At 46.2% G+C, this 26,167-nt stretch overlaps 1 protein-coding gene across 2 annotated transcripts in view; it reads right to left on the bottom strand.

Annotated features, from left to right (window-relative positions):
• Positions 1-26,167, bottom strand: part of slc25a26 (solute carrier family 25 member 26) — a 68,707-nt gene that overhangs the window by 4,005 nt on the left and 38,535 nt on the right. For both annotated transcript variants that reach the window (XM_036950570.1, XM_036950571.1), the window contains 4 exons: positions 17,152-17,196; positions 10,155-10,224; positions 6,671-6,735; positions 1,185-1,258 (listed from right to left, as the gene is read on the bottom strand). In XM_036950570.1, coding sequence (XP_036806465.1) covers positions 1,185-1,258; positions 6,671-6,735; positions 10,155-10,224; positions 17,152-17,196 — 254 coding nt within the window. The remainder of the gene's footprint in view (positions 1-1,184; positions 1,259-6,670; positions 6,736-10,154; positions 10,225-17,151; positions 17,197-26,167) is intronic.

Here is a 26,167-nt window from a genome sequence, read left to right as displayed (position 1 = left end):
GTTGAAGCCCACCCCATCCCTGGTCTTCTCTCTCCCCAGCTGAGTGTGTTGAAGCCCACCCCGTCCCTGGTCTTCTCTCTCCCCAGCCGAGTGTGTTGAAGCCCACACCGTCCCTGGTCTTCTCTCTCCCCAGCGGAGTGTGTTGAAGCCCACCCCGTCCCTGGTCTTCTCTCTCCCCAGCCGAGTGTGTTGAAGCCCACCCCGTCCCTGGTCTTCTCTCTCCCCAGCTGAGTGTGTTGAAGCCCACCCCGTCCCTGGTCTTCTCTCTCCCCAGCCGAGTGTGTTGAAGCCCACACCGTCCCTGGTCTTCTCTCTCCCCAGCCGAGTGTGTTGAAGCCCACACCGTCCCTGGTCTTCTCTCTCCCCAGCCGAGTGTGTTGAAGCCCACCCCGTCCCTGGTCTTCTCTCTCCCCAGCTGAGTGTGTTGAAGCCCACACCGTCCCTGGTCTTCTCTCTCCCCAGCGGAGTGAGATTAACAAACTACCCCGGGGTTATTAAACAGCCAGTTAATGTTGAATCAGAACCTCTTCCAAACAGGATTGCACTCTCTGATTAGATTCCATTACTGCAGCCTACTCAAACAATCTCTGATAGTGCCTGAGAGACTGTTTTTGGCACCACCCCAAACCAAATCTGCTATTAACATCAGGGCCTGTATATCTTAACTAAATGATGGCTGCTCATACACACCAGACTATTATTCACAGGGCTGTTTGGTTTAGGGCTGGCAGGCCATCATTCCCTTCTGACCTGGCCTTTTCATTAGGAGATGTCATAAACACATCACACATTCAGCTCCACACATAAACCTTACCGTTGGCCCTACTAATGTCTTAATCAATAGGACTATTCAGAAAAGTTATGTCTCTTGGAAAGCTCTTAATTCTCATTTTTCAGGTTTCTGTGCTGAATGTACGTCCCCTGACTAGTGTTCCTACCAGCAGGCAAACCTGATTATGCAAAGAACTGTATGACTTTAAATCAGATAATGCAAAGTCCCAAAAAACATACAGGCTAAGAGAAATGGTTTAAGATTTTTAAAAACACAGTCTTTCAACAATAGAAAGGGGAAGGGGATACCTAGTCAGAGACACTTGTTGAAATGTGTACATAGGTACAGAAGGCTACCCCAGCCTAGTCCTCAGGTTCCCCCAGAACAGCAGCGTGTGATGGGCCATACTTACCCCGTCAAGCCCCTAGTCTTCCACACATCTAACAGCACCAGTGGGATGTTCCCACTCGCTGTACTAGTCCCAGCCTAAGAGAGAGAGAGAACAAATAAGAGATGTGACGATAGATAGATAGTCTCCTCCACTTCCTGCCACTTGGACAGACACCCTGTTTAGTCTTCCTCTCCCATCCTACCTCCTCCCACTTCTCCCCTCACAGACATCGGTGGCAACACAGGTGACATCCATAACAATCCACCACCCACACTCCACCTGTTGCAGTTTTATGCCAGAGGTCTTGATTGGGAGGAGTGGGATCAGGATTGGAGAGAGTGGGAGAAGTAGTTAAGCGTGAGGGGGGAGGGACTAGCATGGCAAGAGGAATGGGAGGGTGATTAAAGAGAGGAGGGGAAGTGAAGGGTGGGGTGCGGGGTTAGCATAACTGCAGCCTGGACTGTAAATCACCCTGTGTATTTTTGTGTGCCCAGCAATATTTGTACTTATGGATCCCCATTAGCTGCTGCCAAACAGCAGCTACTCTTCCTGGGGTCCAGCAAAATTAAGGCAGTTTATACAATTTTAAAAACATTACAATACATTCATAGATTTCACAACACAGTGTGTGCCCTCAGGTCCCTACTCCACCACTACCACATATCTACAGTACTAAATCCATGTGTATGCATAGTGTGTATGTTATTTTGTGTGTATGCATGTGTCTGTGACAATGTTTGTGTTGCTTCACAGTCCCCGCTGTTCCATAAGGTGTTTTTTAATCTCTTTTTTAAATCTAATTTTACTGCTTGCGTCAGTTACTTGATGTGGAATAGAGTTCCGCTGTGTGCCTCCCATAGTCTGTTCTGGACTTGGGGACTGTGAAGAGACATCGTGGCATGTCTTGTGGTGTATGAATGGGTGTCCGAGCTGTGTGCCAGTAGTTTAGACAGACAGCTCTGTGCATTCTACCTCTCATAAATAAAAGTAGTGATGAAGTCAACCTCTCCTCCACTTTCAGCCAGGAGAGATTGACATGCACATGATTAATATTAGCTCTCTGTGTACATCCAAGGGCCAGCTGTGCTGCCCTGTTCTGAGCCAATTGCAATTTTCCTAAGTCCTTTTTTGTGGCACCTGACCACAGGACTGAACAGTAGTCAAGGTGCGACAAAACTAGGGCCTGTAGGACCTGCCTTGTTGATAGTGTTGTTAAGAAGGCAGACCATCGCTTTATAATAGACAGACTTCTCCCCATTTTAGCTACTACTGCATCAATATGGTTTGACCATGACAGTTTACAATCTAGTGCTACTCCAAGCAGTTTAGTCATCTCAACTTGCTCAATTTCCACATTATTTATTGCAAGATTTAGTTGAGGTTTAGGGTTTAGTCAGTGTTTTGTTCCAAATACAATGCTTTTAGTTTCAGAAATATTTCGGGCTAGCTTATTCCTTGCCACCCACTCTGAAACTAACTGCAGCTCTTCATAGAGTGTTGCAGTCATTTCAGTCGCTGTAGTAGCTGACGTGTATAGTGTTGAGTCATCCGCATACATAGACACTCTGGCTTTACTCAAAGTCAGTGGCATGTTGTTAGTAAAAATGTCTGATTGCTGATTATAACTGGCTTATATTGGATAGGCTTCCATTAAAGAACACCTGAAGTGTTCTGTTAAACAAATAATTATTTATCCACATTATAGCAGGGGGTGTAAAGACATAACACCTACGTTTTTCCAGCAGCAGACTATGATCAATAATGTCTAAAGTCTAACAAGACAGCCCCCACAATAATTTTATCATCAATTCCTCTCAGCCAATTATCAGTCATTTGTGTAAGTGCTGTGCTTGTTGAGTGTCCGTCCCTATAAGCATGCTGAAATTCTGTTGTCAATTTGTTTACTGTGAAATAGCATTGTATCTGGTCAAACACAATTTTTTCCAGAAGGTTACTAAGGGTTTGTAACAGTCTGATTGGTTGGCTATTTGAGCCAGTAAAGGGGGCTTTACTATTCTTGGGTAGCGGAACGACTTTAGCTTCCCTCCAAGCCTGAGGGCACACACTTTCTAGTAGGCTTAAATTGAAGATGTGGCAAATAGGAGTGGCAATATTGTCTGCTATTATCCTCAGTCATTTTCCATCTAGATTGTCAGACCCTGATGGCTTGTCATTGTTGATAGACAACAATAATTATTTCACCTCTTCCACACTGACTTTACGGAATTCAAAAGTACAATACTTGTCTTTCATAATTTGGGTTGATATACCTGGACGTGTTGCGTCAGCGTTTGTTGCTGGCATGTCATCTCTAAGTTTGCTTATCTTGCCACTGAAAAAGTAATTCAAGTAGTTTGCAATATCAGTGGGCTTTGTGATGAATGAGCCATCTGATTCAATGAATGAAGTAGCCAAAATGTCATTTAAGTTGCCCATAAGCTTTTTACTATAATTCTTTATATAATTTACCTTTATTTCATAGTGTAGTTTCTTTTTATTTAGTTTAGTCACATGATTTCTTTATTTGCAGTATGTTTGCCAATCAGTTGGGCTGCCAGACTTAATTGGCATACATTTTGCCTCATCCCTCTCAACCATACAATTTTTCAATTCCTCATCAATCCAAGGGGATTTAACAGTTTTTACAGTCATTTTCTTAACAGGTGCGTGCTTATTAGTAACTGGAATAAGTAGTTTCATTAATGTGTCAAGTGCAGCGTCTGGTTGATCCTCATTACACACCACAGACCAGCAAATATTATTTACATCATCAACATATGAATCACAATAAAACTTTGTGTATTACCTCTTATACACTATATTAGGCCCAGCCTTTGGAACTTTGGTTTTTCTAAATATGGCTATTATATTGTGATCACTACATCCTATGGATTTTGATACTGCTTTAAAGCAAATATCTGCATTATTAGTAAAAATGTGATCAATACATGTTGATGATTTCATTCCTGTGCTGTTTGTAACTACCCCGGGAGGTTGACTGACAACCTGATCCCTGAAGATTTTTCCTGAGTGGGCAGCTTGATGAATCCAGTCAATATTTAAATCACCCAGAAAATATACAGTTGAAAGATTATACAGTCGGAAGCTTACATACACTTAGGTTGGAGTCATTAAAACTCGTTTTTCAACCACTCCACAAATTTCTTGATAAACTATAGTTATGGCAAGTCGGTTAGGACATCTACTTTGTGCATGACACAAGTAATTATTCCAACAATTGTTTACAGACAGATTATTTCACTTATAATTCACTGTATCACAATTCCAATGGGTCAGAAGTTTACATACACTTAGTTGACCGTGCCTTTAAACAGCTTGGAAAATTCCAGAAAATTATGTCATGGCTTTAGAAGCTTCTGATAGGCTAATTGACATAATTTGAGTCCGTTGGAGGTGTACCTGTGGATGTATGTCAAGGCCTACCTTCAAACTTAGTGCCTCTTTGCTTGACATCATGGGAAAATCAAAAGAAATCAGCCAAGACCTCAGAAAATAAATTGTAGGCCTTCATTCATGGGAGCAATTTCCAAACGCCTGAATGTACCATGTTCATCTGTACAAACAATAGTACGCAAGTATAAACACCATGGGACCACGCAGCCGTCATACCGCTCAAGAAGGAGATGCGTTCTGTCTCCTAGAGATGAACGTACTTTGGTGTGAAAAGTGCAAATCAATCCCAGAACAACAGCAAAGGACCTTGTGAAGATGCTGGAGGAAACAGGTGCAAAAGTATCTATATTCAAAGTAAAACGAGTCCTATATCGACATAACCTGAAAGAACGCTCAGCAACGAAAAAGCCACTGCTCCAAAACCGCCAAAACTTGGTGTATCTGGGCACATGTTATACTGTAGCAGTGTGGTTCACTGGTGAGTATGTAATGTCTCTCTCTCTCTCTTCTGTTATTTCCCCTCTCCCCTCCTCCATTTCCCTAAACCCTGTAGTAGATGTAGGCAGTTTGGTCAGTAAGTTAGTCTGGGTGGTGGGGGGACCTATTATAGCAGTAGCAAAGGCAGGGATGTGCCATGCTCAGACTGGGGTGCAGGTTTCAGAGGACACAGTGCTGTTTGCCAGGCTGTGGGCAGTGCAGCATGGTAAGAGTCCTGTTCTGTGTTTTTCTAGGTCCTGCTGGCCACTGAGGAACAGTCCGAGCAGTCTCTCTGAGCCAGCAGCCAGCAGACCCACCCCTGTCACAGCCAGCAGACCCACCCCTGTCTCAGCCAGCAGACCGACCCCTGTCCCAGCCAGCAGACCGACCCCTGTCCCAGCCAGCAGACCCACCCCTGTCCCAGCCAGCAGACCCACCCCTGTCCCAGCCAGCAGACCGACCCCTGTCCCAGCCAGCAGACCCACCCCTGTCCCAGCCAGCAGACCCACCTCTGTCCCAGCCAGCAGACCCACCCCTGTCCCAGCCAGCAGACCGACCCCTGTCCCAGCCAGCAGACCGACCCCTGTCCCAGCCAGCAGACCCACCCCTGTCCCAGCCAGCAGACCCACCCCTGTCCCAGCCAGCAGACCCACCCCTGTCCCAGCCAGCAGACCCACCCCTGTCCCAGCCAGCAGACCCACCTCTGGCTCTGACTTTTCTTCTGGAACAGGAGGAAACTACTGTGACAAGCTCCAACACCGCCATATCCCATCCTCACCCCTCCTCCCCTCCACTCCCACTTCTCTTCACCCCACACCTCAGTCCTGTCTGGGCTTGTGCAACAGGCGTTCAGGGCCCCGGTGAGGTAAAGAAGGGAAATTAACTACCATGGGTGATCTTATGTGGGGTTTTACAGAGTCAGAAAATGCTACATTGTGTGTTTTAGCACTAAAAACACGAGTTAATGTAACAACCAGCTAATATTATGTCAATTTAAAATCACAAGTGACCTCACCCCTAACTCTATAACCCCTGCTAAAACACGTTTATGGCAAATGTTTTGACACATCATACAACGTTGTTTTTACCATCTTCACACAAGCGCCACGTCTAACCAACTGAAGTGTTACAGAGTGGTATCTCATTTGTCATCGCGGAGAACAAAAAGCACAGAACACTTTGTCTTATCCAAGGACACAACGACTGGGTTCAACTGAACTCACAACACCCCCACTAACATACCACAGAGAGACACAGTCAGACAAACACAGGAGCTAGCAGAGTAAACGCATGATAAACCCAGGACAGGCAGGCCCGTCTGTCCTGTCCGTTCCATTGGAAACTACTCTGGCCTGTCCAGATGTACTACAGCTAACATTAAACATGAACACAAACATGTCCACAGAACATTATCAATTCAACACTGGGCTGAGGAGAACACAGAATGAATGTGCGTGTCACCAATGTCCATATTCTGTTCTCCATGGCAGTGTGTCTCTGATGAGCTTTGTCTACATTAGAGAACTGCAGTTCACTGTGAGGCGTCACTCAGCAGACAGACAGTGTTGAACAGTCCTGTAGCTGGCCCGGCCTGGGTTAGCTTGATTGGGCCTTACCTTGGCCAACATGATCCTGGTCTTAGCCACGTCCAAGGGAGTGGTGACGAACGCTGCTATTCCACCTGGAAACGCAGTGAAACACACACACACACACACACACACACACACACATACACACACACACACACACACACACACACACACACACACGATGAGTGCACGGCAAACATTTATGTTCTGTAATGACAAAATACACTCTTATGACCATTTCATGATTCAACGGGATACATTGATACTCTCAAAGATGTTTCTCCAATACAGTTCCATTCCTATACCAGATGCACTATTCATCCCACCCCGTCAGTCAGGCCCACGCCTCACTAAACACTACTCACACTGTCGGTCTCTGTCTGTCAGTCTCACCCCCCCCTCCTCCCACCCCGTCAGTCAGGCCCACGCCTCACTAAACACTACACACACTGTCGGTCTGTCTGTCTGTCTCTGTCTGTCAGTCTCACTCCCCCCTCCTCCCACCCCGTCAGTCAGGCCCACGCCTCACTAAACACTACTCACACTGTCGGTCTGTCTGTCTCTGTCTGTCAGTCTCACCCCCCTCCTCCCACCCTGTCAGTCAGGCCCACGCCTCACTAAACACTACACACACTGTCGGTCTGTCTGTCTCTGTCTGTCAGTCTCACCCCCCTCCTCCCACCCCGTCAGTCAGGCCCACGCCTCACTAAACACTACTCACACTGTCGGTCTGTCTGGCTCTGTCAGTCTCACCCCCCTCCTCCCACCCCGTCAGTCAGGTCCACGCCTCACTAAACACTACACACACTGTCGGTCTGTCTGTCTCTGTCAGTCTCACCCCCCCTCCTCCCACCCCGTCAGTCAGGCCCACGCCTCACTAAACACTACACACACTGTCGGTCTGTCTGTCTCTGTCTGTCAGTCTCACCCCCCTCCTCCCACCCCGTCAGTCAGGCCCACGCCTCACTAAACACTACTCACACTGTCGGTCTGTCTGTCTCTGTCTGTCAGTCTCACCCCCCTCCTCCCACCCCGTCAGTCAGGCCCACGCCTCACTAAACACTACTCACACTGTCGGTCTGTCTGTCTCTGTCTGTCAGTCTCACCCCCCCTCCTCCCACCCCGTCAGTCAGGCCCACGCCTCACTAAACACTACACACACTGTCGGTCTGTCTGTCTGTCTGTCTCTGTCTGTCAGTCTCACCCCCCTCCTCCCACCCCGTCAGTCAGGCCCACGCCTCACTAAACACTACACACACTGTCGGTCTGTCTGTCTCTGTCAGTCTCACCCCCCCCCTCCTCCCACCCTGTCAGTCAGGCCCACGCCTCACTAAACACTACACACACTGTCGGTCTGTCTGTCTCTGTCTGTCAGTCTCACCCCCCTCCTCCCACCCCGTCAGTCAGGCCCACGCCTCACTAAACACTACACACACTGTCGGTCTGTCTGTCTCTGTCTGTCAGTCTCACCCCCCTCCTCCCACCCCGTCAGTCAGGCCCACGCCTCACTAAACACTACACACACTGTCGGTCTGTCTGTCTCTGTCAGTCTCACCCCCCCCCTCCTCCCACCCTGTCAGTCAGGCCCACGCCTCACTAAACACTACACACACTGTCGGTCTGTCTGTCTCTGTCTGTCAGTCTCACCCCCCCTCCACCCACCCCGGCTGCTTTTCTTTATGCAGAGCTACAGGAGCGGTTACCCCCCCCCCCCAATCTAAACCCAGGCCAAGTTTGGAGGCCCACACTCTGAAGGTTCCAGGGGTGTCCCCACTGAGAGGAGAGGAGGGGGAGGAGAGTGCCAAAACCCCTACACCCTCTCAGTGTCTGTCTGTCTGACTGACTATCGTCCAGTCTACGTTACATAGCAACTGCTGTCAGTAAACAGGGACATAATGGGCTACTGAAGAGCAGTGAGGGAGAGGAGCTGATGCTTGGCCATGTAACTGTCATACATTTAAATGCTATAAGAGGTTTCCAATAACCATCTCTATATGCTTTGGGACTTTTACCATTGTTGTAAGAACTGTTCTGAGTATGAGTATGGATTTGACTAGCTGGGAGTATGTTGCTGACTTCTCTGACTTCATTTTCCCAACCCTCACCAAGTATACTGTAGACTCTGTGTTGATAAAACATATTCTACGATTCTACGATACTTGGGTGTCCCTCAAAGCATATGGTATCCATGCAAATCTAATAAGCCGGGTCGCTTTGGGTTTGGGATCTAGAACTGGTGTAAAATCACATGATGTGATCGACATTACAAGCAAGGCCAAGCATCAGCTCCTCTCCCTCACTGCTCTTCAGTAGCCCATTATGTCCCTGTTTAAAAATCAGTCAATTAAGTAAAATCAGTCAATTAAGTAATCCAGCTTTGTGGTCTGGCAATGAAAGTGTCGATTCAACAGGCAGTTCATAGAAGATGAGAGACAGTGCCATTATGTGTCTCTTAGCCTTCCGCACAAGTAGAGTAATATATGAAGTGTGACTATTTCCTATGCTGACTGGATCACATACTTTATAAGGCATGATGTGGGGAAGTCGAGTGAAACCTGAGCATCCCTCTTGGTCCTCTGTTGTGTGGGGAATTCAACTCAACTCAGACTCAGAGATTACACCGTCTCCCCCTCTGTCATCCTGGCTTTCTCTCTCCTCCCCCATCTCTTCTACCTCCTTTCTTCTTCCATCTCTACTCCTCACCTCTCAATTTCTCTCCCTCTACTACACCCCCCATCTTTCCTCTCTCTCTCCTCTCCAACTGCCCTTCCACCCCTCCTCTCTTCCCCAGTGTGTGTTTGCTCCAGGTGGGGTGGCTTGTGGCCATGTCTATGGTCCTCAGGGTGCAGTGTCCTCAGCCCCAGCCCTCAGCTCCTACAAATCTGCTTTTTGTCTGGCCTGTCACGCAGACTAAAGAGTTATGGCCCAACTGTCTCTCTTTCTCTCTTAGTCTCTCTCTCTCTCTTTGTCTCTGTATCCATCTCTCCCTCTCTGTTACTCATGTACTCTCTCACACTCTCCGCCTCTCTCTTCCTCACTATTTTGTTCCCCCTCCCTCTCGGTTTCTCTCTCTCTGCCTGAGACCGCTTCAGGCCTCATTGCTCAGGATGTCAGACAGCTGCATGGGCCCCAGTGCCTTCTCCCCCCTCCTGGACTCCCGTCTCTTCTCCTCCTTTCTTCCATTCCCCTGATGCTCATCTGTGCTGAGGCACAACACTGAAACCTAGCCCTCTATGTGTGCAGCACTTACTGACAGAGTGAGTCAATCGACCAATAACTTTACCTCTATCTACAGCAAAAACATCCGATCAATCAAAAGTGCTTTCTCTTTTTTTCCAACGGTCTCCTGTCTTTCCAGGCCTCTGACGCAGGTAAAAGACACTGTGCCAACCGAGGCAACCGGTGTAGAATTCTTCAGGAATGTGGCTTGGTTAAACTTTCTATATTCCTGGCCCTCTACCATCCTCCCTCCCTCTCTGCCTTTCCCAAAGCAGCATATAATCCTCTGCACCTGCAAAAGCTCCGCACACTGCAGCCTGCCAAGAGTAGAGAGTGTGACCTTGCCTCCGTGACCACTGAGTCTGAGAGGAGAGCGAAAGAAGAGAGAGAGAGAAAGAGAGAGAGAGAGAGAGAAAGGAAGAGAGATAGTGAGAGGGAGAAAGAGGGGGTGGTTATTCGAGTTATCAGACGCATTAAAAACACATCCCAAACCTCATCGGAATCGGCCTGGGGCTGGGAACCAAACTGCGCGGCTATTTCTGTGTTCCCCTCGCCATCTCCTGAATGATGTCATTCGCTCTTTTCCCAAGCACATTACGGGACAGAAAGAGAGGGGGAAGGGGAAAGGGAAAGACAAGAAAAAAGTGCAGTAAAGGTCCCCAAAACTCCTCTGCTCAGCAGAAGAGCCCTGGCTGATAAAGTTATGCTGTACTCATATGTGAACTAATTGACTCACTCGGTCAGTAGAGAAGAGAAGCTAAGCTCTGTTTTTTGAACATGTTCATGGGGGTTAGGCCTCATCCAAGTGAAGAGGGAACAGAATGGACCCAGCTGAAGAGAGCTGTCTGCAGTCTATACTATCTTGCCAAATGTGGAAGAAACAACATTTATTCAATATTCACCATGGAGCTTATGGAGTTCTATTCACCATGGAGCTTATGGAGTTCTATTCACCATGGAGCTTATGGAGTTCTATTCACCATGGAGCTTATGGAGTTCTATTCACCATGGAGCTTATGGAGTTATATTCACCATGGAGCTTATGGAGTTCTATTCACCATGGAGCTTATGGAGTTCTATTCACCATGGAGCTTATGGAGTTCTATTCACCATGGAGCTTATGGAGTTCTATTCACCATGGAGCTTATGGAGTTCTATTCACCATGGAGCTTATGGAATTCTATTCACCATGGAGCTTATGGAGTTATATTCACCATGGAGCTTATGGAGTTCTATTCACCATGGAGCTTATGGAGTTCTATTCACCATGGAGCTTATGGAGTTCTATTCACCATGGAGCTTATGGAGTTCTATTCACCATGGAGCTTATGGAGTTATATTCACCATGGAGCTTATAAATTATATTCACCATGGAGCTTATGGAGTTATATTCACCATGGAGCTTATGGAGTTCTATTCACCATGGAGCTTATGGAGTTATATTCACCATGGAGCTTATGGAGTTCTATTCACCATGGAGCTTATGGAGTTATATTCACCATGGAGCTTATGGAGTTATATTCACCATGGAGCTTATGGAGTTATATTCACCATGGAGCTTATGGAGTTATATTCACCATGGAGCTTATGGAGTTCTATTCACCATGGAGCTTATGGAGTTCTATTCACCATGGAGCTTATGGAGTTCTATTCACCATGGAGCTTATGGAGTTCTATTCACCATGGAGCTTATGGAGTTCTATTCACCATGGAGCTTATGGAGTTCTATTCACCATGGAGCTTATGGAGTTCTATTCACCATGGAGCTTATGGAGTTATATTCACCATGGAGCTTATGGAGTTATATTCACCATGGAGCTTATGGAGTTATATTCACCATGGAGCTTATGGAGTTATATTCACCATGGAGCTTATGGAGTTATATTCACCATGGAGCTTATGGAGTTATATTCACCATGGAGCTTCAAATCAAATTTTATTTGTCACATTCACATGGTTAGCAGATGTTAATGTGAGTGTAGCGAAATGCTTGTGCTTCTAGTTCCGACAATGCAGTAATAACCAACGAGTAATCTAACCTAACAATTTCAAAACAACTACCTTATACACACAAGTGTAAAGGGATAAAGAATATGTACATAAAAATATATGAATGACTGATGGTACAGAACGGCATAGGCAAGATGCAGTAGATGGTATAGAATACAATATATACATATGAGATGAGTAATGTAGGGAATGTAAACATTATATCAAGTGGCATTGTTTAAAGTGGCTAGTGATACATTTTTACATCAATTTTTCCAATATTAAAGTGGCTGGAGTTGAGTCAGTATGTTGGCAGCAGCCACTCAATGTTATTGGTGGCTGTTTAACAGTCTGATGGCCTTAAGATATAAGCTGTTTTTCAGTCTTTCGGTCCCTGCTTTGATGCACCTGTACTGACCTTGCCTTCTGGATGACAGCGGGGTGAACAGGCAGTGGCTCGGGTGGTTGTTGTCCTTGATGATCTTTATGGCCTTTCTGTGACATCGGGTGGTGTAGGTGTCCTGGAGGGCAGGTAGTTTGCCCCCGGTGATGCATTGTGCAGACCTCACTACCCTCTGGAGAGCCTTACGGTTGTGGGCGGAGCAGTTGCCGTACCAGGCGGTGATACAGCCCGACAGGATGCTCTCGATTGTGCATCTGTAAAAGTTTGTGAGTGCTGCTGCGCCTTCTTCACCGTGCTGTCTGTGTGGGTGGACCAATTCAGTTTGTCCGTGATGTGTACGCTGAGGAACTTTCTACCCTCTCCACTACTGTCCCTTCGATGTGGATGGGGGGGTGCTCCCTCTGCTGTTTCCTGAAATCCATGATCATCTCCTTTGTTCTGTTGACGTTGAGTGTTGAGCTTATGTTGGATCAGTTTAGGCCTCTGTGTTCCATATTTCTGTGTTTATGTTCAAATATTGTGACAGAAGGCACTATCTGGGCTAACGTCATATAAAACAGGATGGACTAGAACCCCAACTAATTACACAATACCTCACCGCTAGCTAATTACACAACCTATACTTGTCTTGTTTGGGGTTTCCTAGCTGCTGCTATAAAACAACCATCATGGCGGTCCTTTCCCTCTCTCCGCAACGTTGGGGAGCATGGCAGGTCTGAATGCTGTTTGGTTGTGTTGGATTCTGGTGTGGAGTTCTGGATGTAGTTGGGCTGAAGGTTCGGCCCAAGGCCAACAGATAATTGCTGGCCCTTCTTGAAAACACATTGTAACAGTTTGCTTGTCATAGAACAGACGAAGCAGGGATGATTTCATAAAGGGGTAGGCAATTGAGGAACAGCATGGAAAAATTACAAATAAACTCAGCAAAAAAAGAAATGTCCCTTTTTCAGGACCCTGTCTTTCAAAGATAATTTGTAAAAATCCAAACAACTTCACAGATCTTCATTGTAAAGGGTTTAAACACTGTTTCCCATACTTAAACAATTAATGAACATGCACCTGTGGAACGTTTGTTAAGACACTAACAGCTTACCGACAGTAGGCAATTAAGGTCACAGTTAGGACACTAAAGAGGTCTTTCTACTGACTCTGAAAAACACCAAAACAAAGATGCCCAGGGTCCCTGCTCATCTGTGAACATGCTGCAAGGAATGCTGCAAGGAGGCATGAGTACTGCAGATGTGGCCAGGGCAATAAATTGCAATGTCTGTACTGTGAGACGCCTAAGACAGCGCTGCAGGGAGACAGGACGGACAGCTGATCGTCCTCGCAGTGGCAGATCACGTGTAACAACACCTGCACAGGATCTGTACATCTGAACATCACACCTGCGGGACAGGATGGCAACAACAACTGCCCGAGTTACACCAGGAACACACAATCCCTCCATCAGTGCTCAGACTGTCAGCAGTAGTCTGAGAGGGGCTGGACTGAGGGCTTGTAAGCCTGTTGTAAGGCAGGTCCTCACCAGACATCACCGGCAAGAACGTTACCTATGGGCACAAACCCACCGTCGCTGGACCAGACAGGACTGGCAAAAAGTGCTCTTCACTGACGATTCGCAGTTTTGTCTCACCAGGGATGATGGTCGGATTCGCGTTTATTGTCGAAGGAATGAGCGTTACACCGAGGACTGTGCTCTGGAGCGGGATAGATTTATAGGTAGAGGGTCCGTCTTGGTCTGGGGCTGTGTGTCACAACATCATCGGACTGAGCTTGTTGTCATTGCAGGCAATCTCAACGCTGTGAGTTACAGGGAAGACATCCTCCTCCCTCATGTGGTACCCTTCCTGCAGGCTCATCCTGACATGACCCTCCAGCATGACAATGCCACCAGCCATACTGCCCATTCTGTGCGTGATTTCCTGCAAGACAGGAATGTCAGTGTTCTGCCATGGCCAGCGAAGAGCCCGGATCTCAATCCCATTGAGCACGCCTGGGACCTGTTGGATCGGAAGGTGAGGGCTAGGGCCACTCCCCCCAGAAATGTCCGGGAACTTGCAGGTGCCTTGGTGGAAGAATAGGGTAACATCTCACAGCAAGAACTGGCAAATCTGGTACAGTCCTTGAGGAGATGCACTGCAGTACTTAATGCAGCTGGTGGCCACACCAGATACTGACAGTTACTTTTGATTTTGACCCCCCGTTTGTTCAGGGACACACTATTCCATTTATGTTAATCACGTGTGTGGAACTTGTTCAGTTTATGTCTCAGTTGTTGAATCTTGTTATGTTCTAACAAATATTTACACATGTTAAGTTTGCTGAAAATAAACGCACACACACACGTGTATACACACACGTTCAAACGTAAACACACATGTAGATTTGGGAGAGCAGGGAGAGGATGTGTCATATTTATTCCATTAGGTTGCAGAAAGGGGGACTTTGTTTTCCACATCAAAGGCCTGCATGGTGGGAAGCCTCTCCACTTCTCCCTCCTGAATGACTAATAAGAGGGAAATATGCCTGGTCAAAATAGACCTAGATCCTCCTTCTACTGTGTGTGTGTGTGTGGTGTAGACTTATGTGGTGATGGACATGTTTGTAATAAGCTCTGTTGGTTTGGTGGGCTATGGGAGGAAGACAGTATGTGTGTTGGGGATGTTTTAATGGATCTGGTGGTTAAAAGGTACGTAGATTTGGTTTGGTGGGCTATGGGAGGAAGACAGTGTGTGTGTTGGGGATGTTTTAATGGATCTGGTGGTTAAAAGGTACGTAGTGTTGGTTTGGTGGGCTATGGGAGGAAGACAGTGTGTGTGTTGGGGATGTTTTAATGGATCTGGTGGTTAAAAGGTACGTAGATTTGGTTTGGTGGGCTATGGGAGGAAGACAGTGTGTGTGTTGGGGATGTTTTAATGGATCTGGTGGTTAAAAGGTACGTAGATTTGGTTTGGTGGGCTATGGGAGGAAGACAGTGTGTGTGTGTTGGGGATGTTTTAATGGATCTGGTGGTTAAAAGGTACGTAGATTTGGTTTGGTGGGCTATGGGAGGAAGACAGTGTGTGTGTTGGGGATGTTTTAATGGATCTGGTGGTTAAAAGGTACGTAGATTTGGTTTGGTGGGCTATGGGAGGAAGACAGTGTGTGTGTTGGGGATGTTTTAATGGATCTGGTGGTTAAAAGGTACGTAGTGTTGGTTTGGTGGGCTATGGGAGGAAGACAGTGTGTGTGTTGGGGATGTTTTAATGGATCTGGTGGTTAAAAGGTACGTAGTGTTGGTTTGGTGGGCTATGGGAGGAAGACAGTGTGTGTGTTGGGGATGTTTTAATGGATCTGGTGGTTAAAAGGTACGTAGTGTTGGTTTGGTCGGCTATGGGAGGAAGACAGTGTGTGTGTTGGGGATGTTTTAATGGATCTGGTGGTTAAAAGGTACGTAGTGTTGGTTTGGTGGGCTATGGGAGGAAGACAGTGTGTGTGTTGGGGATGTTTTAATGGATCTGGTGGTTAAAAGGTACGTAGTGTTGGTTTGGTCGGCTATGGGAGGAAGACAGTGTGTGTGTTGGGGATGTTTTAATGGATCTGGTGGTTAAAAGGTATGTAGTGTTGGTTTGCTGATTGCTCTGGCTCATTTGTTGAGTGAATTCGATTGACATAGGGGCTAAATCCTAACTTGTGAAATGTGTGTGCAAGTTTAACATAAAATCATGCATTGATGTCAGTGAGATATTAGCATGAACGTTTGTATAGATTATATATATATTGTATTTCTTAGTATAGATTGATCCCATAGCATGTTAATGGGATGAGGAAGGTCTCTGTTGGTCTGTACTGGTTGGGTGATGTGTGAGGAGCTCTGGGTGTCTGCTGACAGCTGTGCTGCTGGCTCCGTATGAAACACAAATAAAAAGCTGTAAAGCAGCACATTTCTACCCCGGAGCAGATGTGGAGCTCAGGGTGAGAATGCCACACACAGACGGCAGGCGCACACAGACATACACATTAACACACATTAACCAGTCTCCTGGCTCTCCAAACAGCCAAAAAATACATTTAACCATGAGCTAGCTATTCGTTTTTCTAAGTGAAGCTTGAGGTTCTCTCTATTGTCCCCTCTACGCTTTTATGGTTTTCAGGCCAGGGATCTCCAGGAGAGACTACAACTCATTAAGGCCGGTAGGCGAGAGGAGAGGGTAGAGAGGCGATAGGATAGAAGGGTAGATGGGCAGAGGGGACAAGAGAGAGGAGGGGAGAGCGGAGTTTGGGGAGTGGGGCCAGATTCCAGAGCTGGCCTGTCCAGTTAAACTTTTTCCTAATGGGTGTGTGCAGATAGCCTGGAGTGAAGGCCTTTGAGATTGTGACAAAGAGGGGCTTGTGAATTACACGTTTTACTCTGCAGCAGGGGGTGGGGGGGTGCAGTTCCGTCCCCCGCTCCCGCACAGCTGTGTGGTCTATTGACCCCCCTCCCTCCCCTCCTGGTCAGTCCACGCTGCACTGCCCGTTTGGGCCTAACGTTAATGGAATGTTCTGCTGCCCGCGCCCCCGGAGACATGATGTCACTCTCACAAACGCTTTCAAAGAAAAACAGCTTTTATGTGTCCAAGACCAGACAATGGAGAAGGAGCGATAGAGAGATATAGCGCGGGAGAGGAACAGAGAGAGAGAGAGAGGGAGTTGACCACGCTAGGAGATGACTAATTGCAGCTCCATTTGATGGTAGCCGTGGTGACCCATTAAACGAGGCAGTAATTTCCCAACCTCTATTGCCGAGGAGACATGGCCAAGTCGGGCCGACTCCACTGTAAATGTGTCAGAACATAAGCATCCTATTACGACTTTATGGCACCTTCATTACAGGGACACATTACAGCACAGAGAGACAGAGGAGGATCCATACCTTTAAATACTCCCACAGTGGAAACTGGACCAGAGAGAACGGGATCTGAAAATAGAAAACTCAAATGTGATAAACATATATAGCATGTCATTATCAATCAATACATCATATTTACAGAAAATGTCAAACCAAAAGCCTCTATCAAACACCTTGATAAGGACGATAAGACTCGGTACTTGGTACACGACCAAATTAGTATTTCCTTTTGGAGTTGTGACTTCACCATGGCTTTACATGGTCAAAGGTCACAATGATTCTCATACTGCAATCCATTACATAACACGTTGGAAAAGTGAATGATGTCATGAGTATCCTTATTTCACAGCAGAGCCATGCTTAGTGCTCTCTCTCTCTCTCCTGAGCTGAGCTGCATGACGTCATGTCGTCCACACAGACGGGATCTCTTGGATCTGGACCGTGGCGAGATGGAGGGGTGAAGAGATGCAGATATGAAGCTAGTGAGATGGATGTGGAGAAAGTGTATACTTAAAGCCAGGGCCTGGTTCTCTCTCCTTCCATTTCTCTCCCCCTCTAATTCCTTCTTCTTCTACACACACACACACACACACACACTCCCTCTGAGATCAGTGGTGATGATCAATAAATGAGAGGGCTGTGGTCTGGAGCTCAGGGATGGAGGGATGAAAGAAGGAGAGATGGGGATCAAAATAGTCTGTCAGTGAGACAGAGGGCTGCCACTGGAAACTATCTATCAGCTCACACAGGAAGTTACAGGGAGAGGAAATCAATGTCACTGCCTGCTGGACGGAGAGCGGACACACACACACACAAAATGTCACCCCCGTTGATCCTACCAACAACAGCATTTATTCATGTCTCTGAAGCTCAATTGGACAGTATTACCAAGACAAACTCATCCTAATTTAATAGTGTATCAGTCTGGGTCTGGACAGACATACACCAACCAGCCCAACCCTCCTCTAGCCCCTCCTCTAGCCCTCACACTGCTACTGCTTCTCTGGGTGTCATGCTCACTTCACTCCAACAGAGCTCTTTATAGGCTACTTCTGGACAGAGCTCTTTATAGGCTACTTCTGGACAGAGCTCTTTATAGGCTACTTCTGGACAGAGCTCTTTATAGGCTACTTCTGGATATAGCTCTTTATAGGCTACTTCTGGATAGAGCTCTTTATAGGCTACTTCTGGACAGAGCTCTTTATAGGCTACTTCTGGATATAGCTCTTTATAGGCTACTTCTGGATAGAGCTCTTTATAGGCTACTTCTGGACAGAGCTCTTTATAGGCTACTTCTGGATATAGCTCTTTATAGGCTACTTCTGGACAGAGCTCTTTATAGGCTACTTCTGGACAGAGCTCTTTATAGGCTACTTCTGGATAGAGCTCTTTATAGGCTACTTCTGGATAGAAAACAGCTAAACCCAATGATAGGTTCTCAATGTCTGTCAGACAGTACTTTTCTCTCACTCAGGTATCCCTCAGACATCTCTCCCCCTCTTTGTTTCTCTCTCAGCTTGGCAGACATATTTGTTATGAGGAACATACTGTACTTACCCAAGCTGTGCTGTGAGCTTCATGGCAAGAAGAGAGCATTGGTTTCAGTGGAGAGGATCACTATACCAGACACCTGTCTTCTATTAAGGTTGAGATGAATTCAACATTTCCAGACTGCTGCTAGAGAGATGGCTTCCCAGAAGCCCCTGATCCATCACTGATTTATGCACACGTTATACACCTCTGTCAGTGTGTCTGTGTGTCTGTGTGTCAGTCCATCTGGCAATGATGGGGTGCCTGAAAGCCGCATATGGTCAGATTTATATTGATAAGCCATTTATGATGGGAGGGCTGAGGAAGACTGTTCACACACTCCTGACACACTCCTGGGAGAGAGGGAGTGTGTGTGTGTATCCAACTAACACTGATACAGGGGCAGACGTGGGATGATAAGGTAAATCCAGTGATTGAGACGGGGTGAAGTTAAAATGATACTTTGGGATTTTAACTACTTCTACAGAGTCAGATGAACTGGTGGAGACCATTTGTATGTCTTGGTGTCCAATGCTAACCAGCATTAGCGTAATGAGCAGTTACCCATTGACTTCCAGTCATTGCCCTAACTCTAGTTAGCAATTGCGATGCCGATAGTTAGCAACTTCCTTCAAACTACACACAGACATAAAAATAGTATCCACCAGTTCATCTGACTCTGGGGAAGTAGATGCCAAAATCCCGAAGTATTTCTTTACCTGATGTGGGTGGCAGAGCAGGTGACTGACTCAACGGAGATAGCTCATAAGACAGTCATAACTCGTGATGCCATCGTACTTTTTATTTAACCTTTATTTAACTAGGCAAGCCAGTTAAGAACAAATTCGTATTTACATTGACAAACCCTAACCCTAACGACACCGGGCCAATAATGCGGCGCCCTATGGGACTCCCAATCACGGCTGCTGGTGATACAGCCTGGAATCGAACCAGGGTCTGTAGTGACGCCTCTAGCACTGAGATGCAGTGCCATAGACCGCTGCTCCACTCGTGAGACCATTGAACAGCTGTGTAGGTGAGTACTTTAACCCAAGAAAGTGAGAATGAGAGAGCGAGTCATTTTCCTCCCTCCCTTCCTCTCAGACTGTTGCAATGAGCCCTGTCCCCTCCAGGCAGCACAGCCATACTAATATTCCCAGAGTTCAGAGGGCCCTGCCACAAATCTGCCCGACACATGCAGGGAGAGGCACGCCAGCACGTATAAAAGGCAAATACGTCCTGTGCTTACTCTGCCCCCAGCCCCCGCCTCTTATAACGGCCCAGCAGAAAGAGAGCACGGTGTTCAGCTCTGTAAAACCTGCCTGTCTTTGAGGCCAGTGGGCTGGGTCGGGTCGGGCCAGATCGGGCCGGGGAGGACTAGAGAGGGACCAGGCTGGGTCAGAAGGCCCCAGCGCGTGTCACTACTCTGGCTCTGCATGATAACACAACACCACATGGCCAGGCCTAATTAAACCACTGGTGAACAGACTGGAGATAAGGGCAGCGTATAGTAGGCCTGGCACAACACGCAGCCCTCACCAACACATAAAACAAGTCATTTAAACAAATAGGCTACCCAGCCATGAGCTAATTCAACACGTCAAATAGGGAGACGGGCAGAAGACGAATGGGAGTATCGACAGCAGACAGTGTGGGGAACCGAACGCCTCGTAGATTTAAAAAGACGCCGTGTTGGTGGAACAGAGAGCAGAGAGGCTGCAGGGCAGGCAGGTGTTTGTTGGACCTATTGAAACAGATTGAAGGTTTTCTTCCCCTGTTTGGTTAAGTAGACAGGTGTCACAATGACATGCAAGAGCCATAGGAGAACAAAGCCGCTGAGTCACAGTAAGAGTCGTGTTACTAAAACAAAAACATTATTGTGGTTTGTGGTCTAAAGACCAGAACAAGAGAAAATTGAGAGATCAGACATATTCATGTCTGTTTTTGGAAAGCGTAGCATGTCTCCATTCCCTTAATGTGAGTGACACCAGAGTGGGGGATATTTCTCAACCACACCACCATTCCACTGCATGACAGCTCAGTCAGCCTCTGCTCCCAGGTCCTTCAGCCTGACAGGATTACACTGGATAGAGGATGGGGTGTCAGTCAGTCACATGGCCATGCTGGTGTGTGTTTTCAAGTCTTATGTACAGGATACACATGGTATTCACATGGTATTCACCTTCCAACAAAATAGTTACTTGCATGTTTATTCTCAACAATAAGAAATAATAAAAGATAAGAATACGAACATAAAGTAAATGGCTCAGTAGAATAGAATAATACATTTTAGCATAAGTGTAATACAGAAACGTATGTGTTTTGGGGAGAGGGAGATTGGGGGGGCAAGTGTTTGAATTGAGAAGTATTAGCAATAGTAAAAATTATTTGATTTTGGTAGCAGCAGTTGTGATGTGTGTAGTATGAATGTGTGTGTGTGTGTGTGTTAAGGTGTGTGTGTGTTAAGGTGTGGAGAGTCAGTGCTGGTGGTCAGTCCAGTTCAAGTGTTCAGGAGTCTACATGGGTTGAAGATAGAAACTGTTTCTGAGCCTGTTGCTATCAGTCTGCCCAACGGTAAGTGAGTGAACAGCTCGTGGCTGGGGTGTGTAGAGTCCTTGATGATGCTGCGGGACTCCCTCAGGCACCGTTTCAAGTAGATGACCTGGATGGGTGGGAACACAGCCCCAGGGCATTGAGGTCGTGGATGGAGAAATTCTGTAACAGGCAGTGATGCAATTGGTCAAGACACTCTCGATGGTGCAGTAGTACTACTTGGAGAGGACGCGGGGTGGCATGCCTCATTTCTTCAGACGTCTTAGGAAGTAGAGGAGCTGTGCGCCTTCTTGACAAGAGTGGTGGTGTTATTAGTCATGTCAAGTCATCTGTGATGTGGACAGAAAGGAAAACTGTCTCTCTACTGCAGTCCTGTTGATACAGATCGCGGTGTGTTCCCTCCTCTGCTTCCTAAAGTCAACAACCAACTCCTTCGTTTTGCTGCTGTTGAGGGAGAGGTTGTTGTCCTGGCACCACACACCAGATCACTTACCTCCTCCATAGGAGGCTCACTTGTGTTTTTGGTTATCAGGTCTACAACCGTGGTGTCATCAGCAAACTTGATGATGGAGTTGGTGTTGTGCAAAGCCTTGTATTCATGGGTAAACAGGGAGTACAGCAGAGGGCTGAGGACACACCCCTGGGGGCCCCTGTATTAAGAGTCAGTATGGAGGTGTTGTTGCCAATCCTCACAGCCTGTGGTCTGCCTGTCATGAAGTCCGGGATCTAGTTGAATGGTAGTGTCCAAACCCAGGGCTTTGCGCTTGGAGGGAACAATAGTGTTGAAAGCTGAAATGTAAATGAATAGCATTCTCACATACACTACATCACCAAAAGTATGTGGACACCTGCTAATCAAACATCTCATTCCAAAATCATGGGCATTAATATGGAGTTGATCCCACCTTTGCTTCTATAACAGCCTCTACTCTTCTGGGAAGGATTCCACTAGATGTTGGAACATTGCTGTGTGGATTTGCTTCCATTCAACCACAAAGAATAAGCGAGGCTGGGCTCTGATGTTGGGTGGCTCGCAGTCTGCGTTTCAATTCATCCCAAAAGTGTTCGATGGAGTTGAGGTCAGGGCTCTGTGCCGGCCAGCCAAGATCTTCCACACTGATCTTGACAAACCATTTCTGTATGGATCTTGCTTTGTGCACGAGGGCAGTGTCATGCAGAAATAGTAAAGGCCCCTCCCAAACTGTTTCCACAAAATTGGAAGCACAGAATAGTCTAGAATGTCATTGTATACTGTAGTGTTAAGATTTCCCTTCACTGGAACTAAGGGGCCAAGCCCGAACCATGAAAAACAGCCCTAGACCATTATTCCTGCTCCACCAAACTTTACAGTTGGCACTATACATTGGGGCAGGTACGTTCTCCTGGCTTCCGCTAAACCCAGATTCGTCCGACGGACTGCCAGATGGTGAATCGTTATTCATCACTCCAGAGAATGCGTTTCCACTGCTCCAGAGTCCAACAGCAACAAACTTTACACCACTACCGACGATGCTTGGCATTGCACATGGTGATCTTAGGCTTGGGTACGGCTGCTGGCCATGGAAACCCATTTCATGAAGCTCCCAATGAACAGTTATTGTACTGACGTTGCTTCCAAAGGCAGTATGGAACTCTATAGTGAGCACCCGGCGCACCCGTTCTGTGAGCTTGTGTGGCCTGCCACTTCACGCCTGAGCTGTTGTTGCTCCTAGACCTTTCCACTTCATAATAAGAGCACTGACAGTTGACCGGGGCAGCTCTAGCAGGGCAGAAATATGATGAACTGACTTGTTGGAAAGGTAGCATCCTATGACAGTGCCACATTCAAATTCACTGATCTCTTCAGTAAGGCCATTCTACTGCCAGACGCTTTATCTGGAAGTCGTTCGTCAGGACCTCCACCAGCCGAAGCTAAGTAGTAACATTAACATGATGCCTTCTAATTGCAGTCGCTGTACTCATAATACACAGGAGAATGCTGCAAGCCCAGCTTCTGACGCAATCGTTAGGCAACGGTAATTTCAGTGTAGGAAAGGATGAAACAGCTTCTGTGCCACCAGTAAGTACAGATAGTAGAATAAATTCCATCGCACAGTCCCTGCAGCCGGACAACTTTGTCATGGCTTCTGGAGGGAAATGCTGTAGGAATACTCAACCGGTGTCGCTCATTCAGCCGACAGAAACTTTCAACCGGTTCTCCCCATTAAGCAGCGAGTCAGAGGCCGAGCCTTCTCTGGTCTCTTCTACTCCCGTTACGGGGTCTGAGACGCCGAAGCCTCCCACCATTGAAAACCCTAGTCATTGGCGACTCAAAATCAGTTAACCACCTAACTGAGGAACTCAATTTAACCTTGCGCAATACCCTAGATGCAGTCGCACCCCTAAAAACAAAAAAACATTTGTCATAAGAAACTAGCTCCCTGGTATACAGAAAATACCCGAGCTCTGAAGCAAGCTTCCAAAAAATTGGAACGGAAATGGCGCCACACCAAATTGGAAGTCTTCCAACTAGCTTGGAAAGACAGTACCGTGCAGTATGCTCCATCCTATTTTTCCACCTTAATTGAGGAAAATAAGAACAATCCAACATTTATTTTTGATACTGTCGCAAAGCTAACTAAAAAGCAGCATTCCCCAAGAGAGGATGGCTTTCACTTCAGCAGTGAAAAATTCATTAACTTCTTTGAGGAAAAGATCATGATCATTAGAAAGCAAATTTCGGACTCCTCTTTAAATCTGCGTATTCCTCCAAAGCTCAGTTGTCCTGAGTCTGCACAACTCTGCCAGGACCTAGGATCAAGGGAGACACTCAAGTGTGTTAGTACAGTATCTCTTGACACATTGATGAAACTAATCATGGCCTTTAAAACTTCAAGCTGCATACTGGATCCTGTGCTTGGCCCTCCTATGTTGAACATAATAAACGTCTCTCTATCCACCTGATGTGTACCAAACTCACTAAAAGTGGCAGTAATAAAGCCTCTCCTGAAAAAGCCAAACCTTGACCAAGAAAATATAAAAAACGAATCAGCCTATATCGAATCTCCCATTCCTCTCAACATTTTTTGAAAAAGCTGTTATGCAGCAACCCACTGCCTTCCTGAAGACAAAACAATGTATACAAAACGTTTCAGTCTGGTTTTAGACCCCATCATAGCACTGAGACTGCACTTGTCATGGTGGTAAATTACCTTTTAATAGCGTTAATCTGTCCTTGTGCTCCTAGACCTTAGTGCTGCTTTTGATACCATCGATCACGACATTCTTTTGGAGAGATTGGAAACCCAAATTGGTCTACATGGACAAGTTCTGGCCTGGTTTAGATCTTATCTGTCGGAAAGATATCAGTTTGTCTCTGTGGATGGTTTGTCCTCTGACAAATCAACTGTACATTTCGGTGTTCCTCAAGCTTCCGTTTTAGGACCACTATTGTTTTCACTATATATGTTACCTCTTGGTGATGTCATTCGGAAACATAATGTTAACTTTCACTGCTATGCGGATGACACACATCTGTACATTTCGATGAAACTTGGTGAAGCCCCAAAATTGCCCTCGCTGGAAGCCTGTGTTTCAGACATAAGGAAGTGGATGGCTGCAAATGGTTTACTTTTAACCTGTTATGGATGATGCGAATTTTCGCAGCTTTTTGTTAAAAATCACGCAACATTTCAAAGTCCTGCTACTCATGCCAGGAATATAGTATATGCATATGATAAGTATGTGTGGATAGAAAACACTCTGAAGTCTCTAAAACCGGTTAAATCGGGTCTGTAGCTATAACAGAACGTGTTTAGGAGTAAAAATCCCTGGTAAAACTGTTTACCAAAAACACAAAAAAAATATTTGTCCGCCATTCAATGTATTGTTTAAGGCGACCTAAAATAAATGAGGACCCCCATTTATCCTTGGTTACAACACGAATAAGCCCCTCCTTTCTTGATTTCCAGACTTGCTGCTATCGAATACAGATCGCCCCGTGATCAATTTGATACATCATTAACGTTTATTAATACTTAAAGTTGGTTTAGAAAAGTCGTTTGAAGTGATTTGTAAAAGTTTATAGGCGACTTTTGTAATTTTAAAAAGTGACGTTGCGTCTTGTAAATGGGCTTTTTGCAGCATCAGACTGGCCTTCAGCAAATGACGGATTTAATCGGGAAAAAGACCCAATTGTGATGTTTATGGGACATATAGGAGTGCCAACAAAGAAGCTCGTCCAAGGTAATGAATGTTTTATATTTTATTTCTGCGTTTTGGGTAGCGCCGGCTACCGCAAAATCTGTTGTTTACGTGTCGTGCTGGTATTTTGGGGGGGTGCATGCTATCAGATAATAGCTTCTCATGCTTTCGCCGAAAAGCATTTTACAACGAGTGTAGCTTTAATTCAGTACCTTGCATGTGTATTTTTATGAAAGTTTGAGATTTATCGAGTACTATACTCGAGTACTATAGGTGGCGCTCTGAAATTTCCGCTGAGCTGTCCCTGTGCAGGGACCACCTCCATAACAAGTTTTAAACTTGGACAAAACAGAGATGCTTGTTCTAGGTCCCAAGAAACAAAGAGATCTTCTGTTGAATCTGACAATTAATCTTGATAGTAGTACAGTCGTCTCAAATAAAACTGTGAAGGACCTCGGAGTTACTCTGGACCCTGATCTCTCTTTTGACGAACATATCAAGACTGTTTCAAGGACAGCTTTTTTCCATCTACGTAACATTGCAAAAACATTGCAAAAATCAGAAACTTTCTTTCCAAAAAATTACTACTGTAATAATCTACTTTCCGGCTACCCGGATAAAACACTAAATAAACTTCAGTTAGTGCTAAACACAGCTGCTAGAATTCTGACTAGAACCCCAAAATGTTATCATATTACTCCAGTGCTAGCCTCTCTACACTGGCTTCCTGTTAAGGCAAGGGCTGATTTCAAGGTTTTACTGCTAACCTACAAAA

This window comes from Oncorhynchus mykiss, chromosome 17, assembly GCF_013265735.2.
Source record: "Oncorhynchus mykiss isolate Arlee chromosome 17, USDA_OmykA_1.1, whole genome shotgun sequence".
NCBI classification, from domain to species: domain Eukaryota; kingdom Metazoa; phylum Chordata; class Actinopteri; order Salmoniformes; family Salmonidae; genus Oncorhynchus; species Oncorhynchus mykiss.
This window is presented reverse-complemented; position numbering and strand designations above follow the sequence as displayed.